General features: G+C 43.9%; 1 protein-coding gene across 3 annotated transcripts in view; it reads left to right on the plus strand.

Annotated features, from left to right (window-relative positions):
• stat5a (signal transducer and activator of transcription 5a) overlaps nt 1–12,993 on the plus strand; it is a 45,226-nt gene that overhangs the window by 23,712 nt on the left and 8,521 nt on the right. Inside the window, exons 2-12 of one of the 3 annotated variants that reach the window (XM_078797372.1) lie at nt 3,910–4,047; nt 5,854–6,010; nt 6,672–6,776; nt 8,821–8,995; nt 10,628–10,758; nt 10,843–10,994; nt 11,111–11,266; nt 12,123–12,302; nt 12,369–12,456; nt 12,537–12,659; nt 12,743–12,835. In XM_078797372.1, the coding sequence (XP_078653498.1) occupies nt 3,920–4,047; nt 5,854–6,010; nt 6,672–6,776; nt 8,821–8,995; nt 10,628–10,758; nt 10,843–10,994; nt 11,111–11,266; nt 12,123–12,302; nt 12,369–12,456; nt 12,537–12,659; nt 12,743–12,835 (1,488 nt within the window). In that variant the 5' untranslated portion in view covers nt 3,910–3,919. Of the gene's footprint in view, nt 1–3,909; nt 4,048–5,826; nt 6,011–6,671; nt 6,777–8,820; nt 8,996–10,627; nt 10,759–10,842; nt 10,995–11,110; nt 11,267–12,122; nt 12,303–12,368; nt 12,457–12,536; nt 12,660–12,742; nt 12,836–12,993 lie in introns of those variants that run through there. The other 2 variants (XM_078797373.1, XM_078797374.1) reach the window with 2 other exon arrangements.

Below are 12,993 nucleotides of genomic sequence, written 5' to 3' on the forward strand. Positions count from 1 at the left end.
GTTCTGCTCTCTTTGAGCACAACTTCTACACAAACACTAGTCAAAGATCCTCTATATGACAGGAGTGTTCTGCTGGCTTTGAGCACAGCAAAAATGCCTCTCAAAGATCTTCTATATGACAGGAGTGCTATACTGTTTTTAAGGACTTATTGCAAAAACACTAGTCAAAGATCCTTTGTATGACAGGAGTGCTCTGCTGTTGTTAAAAACTTACTGCAAAAATGCTTGTCAAAGATCCTTTCCATGACAGGAGTGCTCTGCTGTTGTTAAAAACCTACTGCTAAAATACCTGTCAAAGATCCTTTCTATGACAAGAGTGCTCTTCTGTTGTTAAAAACTTACTGCAAAAATTCCTGTCAAAGATCCTTTGTATGACAGGGGTGCTCTGCTGTTGTTAAAAACCTACTGCAAAAATGCCTGTCAAAGATCATTTCTATGACAGGAGTGCTCTTCTGTTGTTAAAAACCTACTGCAAAAATGCCCGTCAAAGATCCTTTTTATGACAGGAGTGCTCTGCTGTTGTTAAAAACCTACTGCAAAAATGCCTGTCAAAGATCCTTTCTATGACAACAGTGCTCTGCTGTTGTTAAAAACCTACTGCTAAAATACCTGTCAAAGATCCTTTCTATGACAAGAGTGCTCTTCTGTTGTTAAAAACTTACTGCAAAAATACCCGTCAAAGATCCTTTCTATGACAAGAGTGCTCTGCTGTTGTTAAAAACCTACTGCAAAAATGCCTGTCAAAGATCCTTTCTATGACAGGAGTGTTCTGCTGTTGTTAAAAACCTACTGCAAAAATGCCTGTCAAAGATCCTTTCTATGACAGGAGTGCTCTGCTGTTGTTAAAAACTTACTGCAAAAATTCCTGTCAAAGATCCTTTGTATGACAGGGGTGCTCTGCTGTTGTTAAAAACCTACTGCTAAAATACCTGTCAAAGATCCTTTCTATGACAAGAGTGCTCCGCTGTTGTTAAAAACCTACTGCAAAAATGCCTGTCAAAGATCCTTTTTATGACAGGAGTGCTCTGCTGTTGTTAAAAACCTACTGCTAAAATACCTGTCAAAGATCCTTTTTATGACAGGAGTGCTCTGCTGTTGTTAAAAACCTACTGCTAAAATACCTGTCAAAGATCCTTTCTATGACAGGAGTGCTCTGCTGTTGTTGAGCACCTGCTACACCGACGTGAATCAAAGATCCTTTATATGACAGGGACGCTCTGCTGTTTTTAAGGACCTACTGCAAACACGCACACCCAGACACGGCCAAGATCCAGTAAGTGGAAATATTTCCACGGTTTGGTTTTCTTTGAATGAACGTCCCACGCCGCAGGCGCCTCGTGTCATCTGGCTAAGTCATGAGACGTTCTTGAAAATCGTTATTTTCAGTCGAGGGTACAAGTTTTTTACCCCTGGGTGGAAGCTGGACAAGATGGTGATGGTGTGTGTGTGTGTGTGTGTGTGTGTGTGTGTGTGACCACAGTCACCACAAACTACACACCACAAACATCCCCACTCACTCATTTCTCACCTTCCACCGACGGTGACTGTGCCAGTTATTGAGAAGGGGGCGAGTGTTAACGGTAAAGCTACTTTGTATTATTGACCCGCTCCAACGCTCCCCCTCGGGCACCCCACAGTGCTCAAACCACTTCAAAAAAAAAATGCTGCGGTTTGGAGAGAAAGTGGAAACATTAGCAGTTTTTTTCTCCAATTGGTACCTTTTTAATTCAGTTTTGTTTTTAAAGGGACGATGACAGGTTTGGCTTATAATCATGAGACAAATTCGACATACGGACGGTTGGTTGCCAAGTCATGGCGGCCATGTTTTTCCCATCCCAGCTGACTTCAGGCAAGAGGCGGGGTACACCCTGGACTGGTGGCCAGCCAATCACAGGGCACATATAGACAAACAACCATTCACACTCACATTCATACCTATGGACAATTTGGAGTCGCTAATTAACCTAGCATGTTTTTTTGGAATGTTGGAGGAAACCGAAGTACCCGGAGAAAAACCACGCATGCACAGGGAGAACATGCAAACTCCACACAGAGATGGCCGAGGGTGGAATTGAACTCGGGTCTCCGAACTGTGAGGCCTGCGTGCTAACCACTCTTCCGCCATGCAGCCTGAGAAGAAGCTCATAAAAGCAAAAAAAAAATCATTAAAAATACCACTTCCACATGGAATGAGAGGAGAATTTTTTTTTTTTTTTACAACCTGGACTGGTGGCCAGCCAATCACAGGGCACATATAGACAAACAACCATTCACACTCACATTCATACCTATGGACAATTTGGAGTCGCTAATTAACCTAGCATGTTTTTTTGGAATGTTGGAGGAAACCGAAGTACCCGGAGAAAACCCACGCATGCACGGGGAGAACATGCAAACTCCACACAGAGATGGCCGAGGGTGGAATTGAACTCGGGTCTCCGAACTGTGAGGCCTGCGTGCTAACCACTCATCCGCCATACAGCCTGAGAAGAAGCAAATAAAAGCAAAAAAAAAATCATTAAAAATACCACTTCCACATGGAATGAGAGGAGAATTTTTTTTTTTTTTACAACCTGGACTGGTGGCCAGCCAATCACAGGGCACATATAGACAAACAACCATTCACACTCACATTCATACCTATGGACAATTTGGAGTCGCTAATTAACCTAGCATGTTTTTTTGGAATGTTGGAGGAAACCGAAGTACCCGGAGAAAAACCACGCATGCATAGGGAGAACATGCAAACTCCACACAGAGATGGCCGAGGGTGGAATTGAACTCGAGTCTCCGAACTGTGAGGCCTGCATGCTAACCACTCATCCGCCATACAGCCTGAGAAGAAGCAAATAAAAGCAAAAAAAAAATCATTAAAAATACCACTTCCACATGGAATGAGAGGAGAATTTTTTTTTTTTTTTTTTTTTTTACAACCTGGACTGGTGGCCAGCCAATCACAGGGAACATATAGACAAACAACCATTCACACTCACATTCATACCTATGGACAATTTGGAGTCGCTAATTAACCTAGCATGTTTTTGGAATGTGGGAGGAAACCGGAGTACCCGGACAAAACCCACAGGGAGAACATGCAAACTCCACACAGAGATGGCCAGAGGTGGAATTGAACCCTGGTCTCCCAGCTGTGAGATCTGCGCGCTAACCACTCGTCCGCCGTGCAGCCCGGATTCGAAACATGACTTGTTTATTACTTGTTTATTATTACCTTATTGGTAGAACTTGCCTTATAAATATTATTATAAAATAAGTGTGACTTATGTATGTTTTTTTTCTACTTAATGATGCATTTTTGGCGACTTTTGTGCGATTTTTGTGAAAAATAGAGCATAAGGAAACCTATGCATAGTTCAGGTCATGTAGAGTTCATAATATGCGTATATATATCATATTTTGTGGTTTTATTTGTGTCAGACAGGAAGAGGAACATCACATATTTACATTTTTAAGAGTCAGCATGTGTAGGAGGAGAATATGTTATGAATTGTGTCATTTGTGGCTGTATATGAAGTAATAACACACATTATGTTCAATGAATGAAACCTATTATTTTTACATAATAGTTTATGAGTTGATGTGCTGATATGATCTCGACTTTTGCGTCAAACCAACAAAGTGAATGTCCTCAACTTCCTCGTGTATGGCGGCCGTGCGTATGAAACACGCAATCTGCACAATGAAAACAAAGACGGAGTTCACGTCCCTAAAAGACTGGAACTTTGGAAAAACATCCACTTGATTGGATTATCTTCACTTCCTGATGCCTCACATTAGTTTCACATTCTTGGAGTATATTTTTTATCGTTTTTTTTTTTTTTTTTAAACCGACACAACGATCCAGGCTCCCGGACTGACCCCACCCCCCCCCCTTCTGTTCTCTCCTGGCAGGGTGTTGAACATGGCAGTGTGGATCCAGGCCCAGCAGCTCCAGGGAGATGCTCTCCACCAGATGCAATCTCTGTACGGGCAGCATTTCCCCATCGAAGTGAGACATTATCTCTCCCAGTGGATCGAGGGCCAGCTTTGGTAAGGAAAGAATCCAACTTATGAAGGAAATTGTGGGAATATTTGGTTCATCCCGATGGTGTCGGATGGGTTTGAGGTCAGAACTCCGACCAACATCTTTGGTAACTGTTCCCACAAAGCTAGAAGCATGGAATAGTATGGAGGGGTGAGGAAGGGGGGGGGTCAAAATAAATATAAATTAATAAATCATGCTGTGGTTCAATACGGCAAAATTAAATTTAGTATTTCCAAGCATAAAAATGGACAAGTGAACTAACATGCAAATATTAGGCATTCATAGTATATACAGTATTATTATTATTATAATACACTGGCCACTAGGTGTCAGTAATGAGTACACACAGCCTTTACACAGGTTTCAATTATCTCACACGGCACGGCGGTCCAGTGGTTAGCTAAGAGACCAGGGTTCAATTCCACCCTCGGCCATCTCTGTGTGGAGTTTGCATGTTCTCCGGGTACTCCGGTTTCCTCCCACATTCCAAAAAAAACATGCTAGGTTAATTAGCGACTCCAAATTGTCCATAGGTATGAATGTGAGTGTGAATGGTTGTTTGTCTATATGTGCCCTGTGATTGGCTGGCCACCAGTCCAGGGTGTACCCCACCTCTCGCCCAAAGACAGCTGGGATAGGCTCCAGCACCCCCGCGCGACCCTCGTGAGGAAAAAGCGGTAGAAAATGAATGAATGAATGTCTATTTTATAGGGTATTACAAATACAAACGTGACTATAGGGGTGTTATTTCATGTCTAAGAGGCTCTAATAATGTTACAAATGTATTTTAGAAGGTCATAAACACGTTTTTCTGTGCTTTTAACTATAAGGGTGTACCCCGCCTCTCGCCCAAAGACAGCTGGGATAGGCTCCAGCACCCCACCCGCGACCCTTGTGAGGAAAAAGCGGTAGAAAATGAATGAATGAATGTCTATTTTCTAGGGTATTACAAATACAAACGTGACTATAGGGGTGTTATTTCATGTCTAAGAGGCTCTAATAATGTTACAAATGTATTTTAGAAGGTCATAAACATGTTTTTCTGTGCTTTTAACTATAAGGGTGTACCCCGCCTCTCGCCCAAAGACAGCTGGGATAGGCTCCAGCACCCCACCCGCGACCCTTGTGAGGAAAAAGGGATAGAAAATGAATGAATGAATGTCTATTTTCTAGGGTATTACAAATACAAAAGTGACTATAGGGGTGTTATTTCATGTCTAAGAGGCTCTAATAATGTCACAAATGTATTTTAGAAGGTCATAAACACGTTAACTATGACTGGCCACCAGTCCAGGGTGTACCCCGCCTCTCGCCCAAAGACAGCTGGGATAGGCTCCAGCACCCCCCCACCCCACCCGCGACCCTTGTGAGGAAAAAGCAATAGAAAATGAATGAATGAATGTCTATTTTCTAGGGTATTACAAATACAAAAGTGACTATAGGGGTGTTATTTCATGTCTAAGAGGCTCTAACAATGTCACAAATGTATTTAGAAGGTCATAAACACGTTAACTAGGACTGGCCACCAGTCCAGGGTCTACCCCGCCTCTCGCCGAAAGACAGCTGGGATAGGCTCCAGCACCCCCCCCCACCCCGCGACCCTTGTGAGGAAAAAGCAATAGAAAATGAATGAATGAATGTCTATTTTATAGGGTATTACAAATACAAAAGTGACTATAGGGATGTTATTTCATGTCTAAGAGGCTCTAATAATGTCACAAATGTATTTAGAAGATTTAGACAAACACGTTTTTCTGTGATCTAAGTATCGCATGTGGAACCAGTTAATCGCGAACGTCCACCCCCATTAGGGACAATATCGACTTGGAGAACCCACAGGAGGAGTTCAAGGCCAAACGCTTGCTGGACAGTCTGATCCAGGAGCTGCAGAACAAGGCGGAGCACCAAGTGGGCGAGGACGGCTTCCTGCTGAAAATTAAACTGGGACACTATGCCAGCCAGCTTAAGGTGAGTCCCGAGTCCCGAGTCCCGAGTCCTGTATTGTCGAGATTTGTGAAATTCCATATCAAACAGATATTTTAATGCCGTAAATCTTTGCCGGGACGCCCCCGTTGTCACCTTCCGTTGCTTGTTGAGGTTCTTAGAAATAGAACACAGGAGCACCGAACGTTTCAGAACAGTTTGTATCCACCGCAAAAGGAAAAAAAACAAGAAGACCAGTCCAAGTTGAGGGCCTTGGTCGCCGGCCAGTCCAGCGTTGCTATTTATGATCTCTGCACTGAAAGCCATTCTTCTGTTTGTCTTCTGCTCTACTCCTGGAAACCAGACGGCCAAACTGGGCAAAGGGGCGCTTCTGTTCCCGTCCCGAAACGCTCTTCTTCTGCTTTCGGGGGGCATGACGCAACCAGCAAGATCTCACTCACTCCTGTTCAGTATTAAAGGAAATCAAAGTATGCTAATACCCCCATAAATTAAGTGCCCCGCTCTTCATATTAGCCCCCCCCTCTAATGGACTTTCATGTGTCCCCCCCGTCCGCAGCATCAGACTCGGGTAGCACCTTGATTGAGCGGCTAAATTGGCGAATTCCGGGGGCGCGGCGGGCTGGGCGCTCGCCTCGTCGGGAGGCTAACAGGCCTTAACACGGCACATGTGCTCCTTGTCTTTCAGAGCACGTATGACCGGTGTCCTCTGGAGCTGGTGCGCTGCATCAAGCACATCCTCTACACGGAGCAGCGGCTCGTCAGGGAGGCCACCAATGTGAGGAGGATGCATGTGTGTGTCCTGTCAACACGGCACGCACACCTTTTTCCACCTTCACCACCACGACACACTTACGTATAAACTGGATCTTAAGTTTGGATTAGGTCTTGTCAAAGGACTTCAGAGTAGTCTGTAGCCATGTATACACGAATATTCCAATTGCATTCGGAATTGAACCTTTATATACGCTTCATTCCGAAAGAAATGAATGAACATATAATCCGATTGAGGTATCTTCATTCATTCATTCATTTTTTCATTGGCCAGCCAATCACAGGGCACATATAGACAAACAACCATTCACACTCACATTCATACCTATGGACAATTTGGAGTCGCTGATTAGCAACTAGCATGTTTTTGGAATGTGGGAGGAAACCAGAGTACCCGGAGAAAACCCACGCATGCACAGGGAGAACGTGCAAACTCCACACAGAGATGGACGAGGGTGGGGAAAGACAAAATAAGAAGCCAAAAAGTTACCACTTCCACAAAAAATAGGAGGAGAACTCATTCATTCATTCATTTTCTACCGCTTATCCTCACAAGAGTCGCAGGGGATGCTGGAGCCTATCCCAGCTGTCTTCACACCCTGGACTGGTGGCCAGCCAATCACAGGGCACATATAGACAAACAACCATTCACACTCACATTCATACCTATGGACAATTTGGAGTCGCTAATTAACCTAGCATGTTTTTGGAATGTGGGAGGAAACCGGAGTACCCGGAGAAAACCCACGCATGCACGGGGAGAACGTGCAAATTCCACACAGAGATGGTCAAGGGTGGGGAAAGACAAAATAAGAAGCCAAAAAGTTACCACTTCCACAAAAAATAGGAGGAGAACTCATTCATTTATTCATTTTCCACCGCTTATCCTCACAAGGGTCGCAGGGGATGCTGGAGCCTATCCCAGCTGTCTTCACACCCTGGACTGGTGGCCAGCCAATCACAGGGCACATATAGACAAACAACCATTCACACTCACATTCATACCTATGGACAATTGGGAGTCGCTAATTAACCTAGCATGTTTTTGGAATGTGGGAGGAAACCAGAGTACCCGGAGAAAACCCACGCATGCACAGGGAGAACGTGCAAACTCCACACAGAGATGGACAAGGGTGAGGAAAGACAAAATAAGAAGCCAAAAAGTTACCACTTCCACAAAAAATAGGAGGAGAACTCATTCATTTATTCATTTTCCACCGCTTAGCCTCACGAGGGTCGCAGGGGATGCTGGAGCCTATCCCAGCTGTCTTCACACCCTGGACTGGTGGCCAGCCAATCACAGGGCACATATAGACAAACAACCATTCACACTCACATTCATACCTATGGACAATTTGGAGTCGCTAATTAACCTAGCATGTTTTTGGAATGTGGGAGGAAACCGGAGTACCCGGAGAAAACCCACGCATGCACGGGGAGACGGCCGAGGGTGGGATTGAACTCGGGTCTCCTAGCTGTGAGGTCTGTGCGCTAACCACTCGACCACCGTGCGGAAAGTTAGTTTTTGTTTCAAACTAAATTTCAAGGCTGAATGAATGGAAAACTCGCAATATGGAATTATTCCAACAAGTGAAAAAAAACGAAAGGTCATTCGGAAAAAGAGAAAAACTAGTGTCCGGCTTGTGTCCACTGAAAATGAGTCAACACACATGACACCATGCTTGATTGGAGACGCTATAATCTTGCTATTCAAGCTGTACGCTGACTACTTTAAAGCTATTCCATGTTAAATTAAAATTGTCCCTTTTGTCATGTAATTGGACCCGTAAATGAGGGTGTTATTTCATGTCAAGTATTCCGTAATGATCCAACTCTAAGGACGGGAAATCAGATGTGGAATAATTATCTGCATGCCGTGAGTTCTAAAACCGTGGAGCCAGCACCGCGTGAAACATCTCAATCTCGGTAACTCCTGAAGTGAATTGATTTCCCGTCACAATGCAGCTCTTTTATTAGCGGACGACATACTGATTCATTCTACCTTTTGGCCTTTCTCGCCAGTTCTTCACCTCGACGTCCTCTCAAAACCTCTTTGTTCGCAGTCGAGCTCCCCGGTCGGCGGCCTGATGGACAGCATGTCTCAGAAGTACCAGCAGATCAACCAAGCCTTCGAGGAGCTCCGTCTGCTGACCCAGGACACGGAGAACGACTTACGCAAGCTCCAGCACAACCAGGAGTATTTCATCATCCAGTACCAGGAGAGCCTCCGCATCCAGGGTGAGGCAATCACTGAAACTTCATCATCCTGCAAGACATCAGCATCCAAGCGGTATTTATATGACGCCAACACAAAAGGCTACCAAAGAGGAAAGATGTGATGATAACCATAGAACAGTCAATGGAACATACCAAAGCGTAGAGTGCTGGACAATACAGTTGTTTGGTGTAGTTTTACAAGTAGTACACAATAATTCACATCCTGTGTTCTACATGTTCTAGATCAATGACCGCAGTGGTTAGCATGCAGACCTCACAGCTAGGAACACCAGGGTTCAATTCCACCCTCGGCCATATCTGTGTGGAGTTTGCATGTTCTCCCTGTGCATGCGTGGGTTTTCTCCGAGTACTCCGGTTTCCTCCCACATTCCAAAAAAACATGCTAGGTTAATTAGCGACTCCAAATTGTCCATAGGTATGAATGTGAGTGTGAATGGTTGTTTGTCACGTGACCCTCATGAGGGTAAGTGGTAGAAAATGAATCATGAAAGTCTAAAGGTGACTATAGGGGTGTTATTTCATGTCTAGAGGGCTCTAATAGTGTTAAAAGCCATATTTAGGAGGTCGTAAACACATTTTTCGACACTCTAACTAGTAAAATATTCCATTTCTGAATAAGGAATCCTACATTGCACTGCACGGTGTGTGAGTGGTTAGCGTGCAGGCCTCACAGCTAGGAGACCCGAGTTGTGCCCTGTGATTGGCTGGCCACCAGTCCAGGGTGTACCCCGCCTCTCGGCCGAAGACAGCTGGGATAGGCTCCAAAAAAAGCGGTAGAAAATGAAATAAATAATAAATAATAAATAATAAATAATAAATAATAAATAATAAATAATAAATAATAAATAATAAATAATAAATAATAAATAATAAATAATAAATAATAAATAATAAATAGTATTGATAAATAATATTGATAAATAATATTAATAAATAATATTAATAAATAATATTAATAAATAATAAACTATATTAGGAAAGCAGGAAGTGAACAAATGTAACAGTTACTGATTATAAAAGTAAAATATATTAGGAAAGCAGGAAGTGAACAAATGTAACAGTTACTGATTATAAAAGTAAAATATATTAGGAAAGCAGGAAGTGAACAAATGTAACAGTTACTAATTGTAAAAGTAAACTGTATTATGGAAAGCAGGAAGTGAACAAATGTAACAGTTACTGATTGTAAAAGTAAACTATATTAGGAAAGCAGGAAGTGAACAAATGTCACAGTTACTGATTGTAAAAGTAAACTATATTAGGAAAGCAGGAAGTGAACAAATGTCACAGTTACTGATTGTAAAAGTAAACTATATTAGGAAAGCAGGAAGTGAACAAATGTCACAGTTACTGATTGTAAAAGTAAACTGTATTAGGAAAGCAGGAAGTGAACAAATGTCACAGTTACTGATTGTAAAAGTAAACTGTATTATGGAAAGCAGGAAGTGAACAAATGTAACAGTTACTGATTGTAAAAGTACCTGATGGAGGGGTAGGATTTAATAAGCTTTGCTTCTTCCTACTCCTTTCGGACATGTGGAACTGTGAACTGATTATGTGATGCATTCAATTGTAATCTGATGCATGTTCAAATGAAATACAATCATTACCATTACGAATGTTTACGTTCAGCCCAGCTGTCCAGCCTGGCCACGCTGCCCCCTGCTGACCGACAGTTACGAGAGCCCACCCTCCTGAGTAAGAGAGCCACAGTGGAAGCATGGCTGACCAGGGAGGCCAACACACTACAGAAGTACAGACTGGTATTGGCCTCTTCTTCTTCTTTGGTGATTTCATCTCAGAGGGATTTGGGTGCGAATTATCAAAATCTTGATTCTTTGTCCCAGGACTTGGCAGAGAAGCACCAGAAAACACTGCAGATGCTGAGGAAGCAGCAGACCATCATCCTGGACGACGAGCTCATCCAGTGGAAGAGGCGGCAACAGCTGGCGGGCAACGGTGGCCCCCCAGAGGGGGGCCTGGACATCCTGCAGTCCTGGTGAGTTCGGTGCCAGAATCACCGAGGTCAAGCTCGTAATAGACTGCCGTTGTGTTTAAGTCCGGACGAGAAAATTCCTAAAAGCACAATTGTCCTCTTCCTTTTCTGGGATTTAGGTGCGAGAAGCTGGCGGAAACAATCTGGCAAAACAGGCAGCAGATTCGGAGGGCGGAGCATCTACGACAACAACTCCCCATCCCCGGTCCTATTGAAGAGCTACTCAATGAACTCAACAGCACCATTACAGATATCATCTCAGCCTTGGTCACCAGGTACAGCTTTATTATGTTCACTATGTTGTGTAATGCGCATGTAAAGAGTACATATAGGGGTGTTATTTCATGTCCAGAGAGCTCTAATAAAAAAAACGTATTTATATGGTTCTAAACAGGTTTTTTTATTAAAATATTAGAATTATAAATAAGGAATCCAACTTCAGGGAAATGTACTTATGAAGGACGGTGTAGAAACAATTAACCACATTAATATAGCGAATTAATACGGAGATATGATAAGATATAATAAAGCAATTTTTTTTTTTACCAGGGGTGTCCAAACTTTTTTCATCAAGCGCCGCATACAGAAAAATCAAAGGATGCTGGGGACCACTTTGATATTTTTATTTGTATTTTTTTATTTTATAAAAAGGCTAAAGAAATTAGCATATCCTGTATTTAATGCAAAAAGCTTTGTCCTAGTAATTATTAATGTCAGCTTTTGTTGTATTTGTACCAAAATGTATTTGTACCAAAATGTCGCAGGCGGGCTGCACGGTGCGCAAGTGGTTAGCGCGCAGACCTCGCAGCTAGGAGACCCGAGTTCAATCCCAATGTGTGGAGTTTGCATGTTGGTTAATTAGCGACTCCAAATTAGGTATGAATGTGAGTGTGAATGGTTGTTTGACTATATGTGCCCTGTGATTGGCTGGCCGGTTCTCGCCCGAAGACAGCTGGGATAGGCTCCAGCACCCCCCCCCATGACCCTCTTGAGGATAAGCGGTAGAAAATGAATGAATGAATGAATGAATGAACATGTCGCGGGCCAATCACAAACAAGTCAAAGGCCGCAAATGGCCCATGGGCCGCACTTTGGACAACCATATTAACATCTTTCTTCTCAACCCTGCAGCACCTTCATCATTGAGAAGCAGCCCCCACAGGTGCTAAAAACCCAGACCAAGTTCGCCGCCACCGTGCGCCTCCTGGTGGGCGGCAAGCTGAACGTGCACATGAACCCGCCGCAGGTCAAGGCCACCATCATCAGCGAGCAGCAGGCCAAGGCGCTGCTGAAGAACGAGAACACCAGGAAGTACGTTGGGATCGGGTTCCTACCGGCGTAGACCAGAAACTAACGGCGATCCTTTTTACCCTCCAGCGACAGAAGCGGTGAAATCCTCAACAACAACTGCGTGATGGAGTACCACCAGACGGCGGGTACGCTTAGCGCCCACTTCAGGAACATGGTGAGTGGCGCCCTCTTTGGTTTCCTGTGTGTGTGACGACGTCGACTCAAGGCATCGTTTCTTGTCCTTGGCACTTCTAGTCCTTGAAGGGGATCAAACGGTCGGACCGGAGAGGAGCGGAATCGGTTACCGAGGAGAAGTTCACAATTCTCTTCGAGTCGCAGTTCAGCGTCGGAGGCAATGAGCTGGTCTTCCAAGTGAAGGTAGACGCAGGCGAGATGTGAGCACCACGGTGATGGATATGTCCTCCATTGGTAACCATCTTCATCATGTTGTTTCTGAGCAGACGTTGTCGCTGCCGGTCGTGGTGATCGTGCACGGTAGCCAAGACAATAACGCCACGGCCACCGTGTTGTGGGACAACGCCTTTGCCGAGCCGGTAAGTCGACCGCACGTGTCACTAAGTCACACGCCACCATTAAAACCATCTGAAGCGCTTATATAGAGGATCTTTGATTGGGGTTTTACATTCCTGTTATACAGTATAAATGATCTTTGACTAGTGTTTGTGGAGTGGATCCTTAAAAACAGCACTGG

This window comes from Doryrhamphus excisus, linkage group LG16 (genome assembly GCF_037039965.1).
Source record: "Doryrhamphus excisus strain RoL-2023G ecotype Guam linkage group LG16, RoL_Dexc_Guam_v1.1, whole genome shotgun sequence".
Taxonomy (NCBI): Eukaryota; Metazoa; Chordata; class Actinopteri; order Syngnathiformes; family Syngnathidae; genus Doryrhamphus; species Doryrhamphus excisus.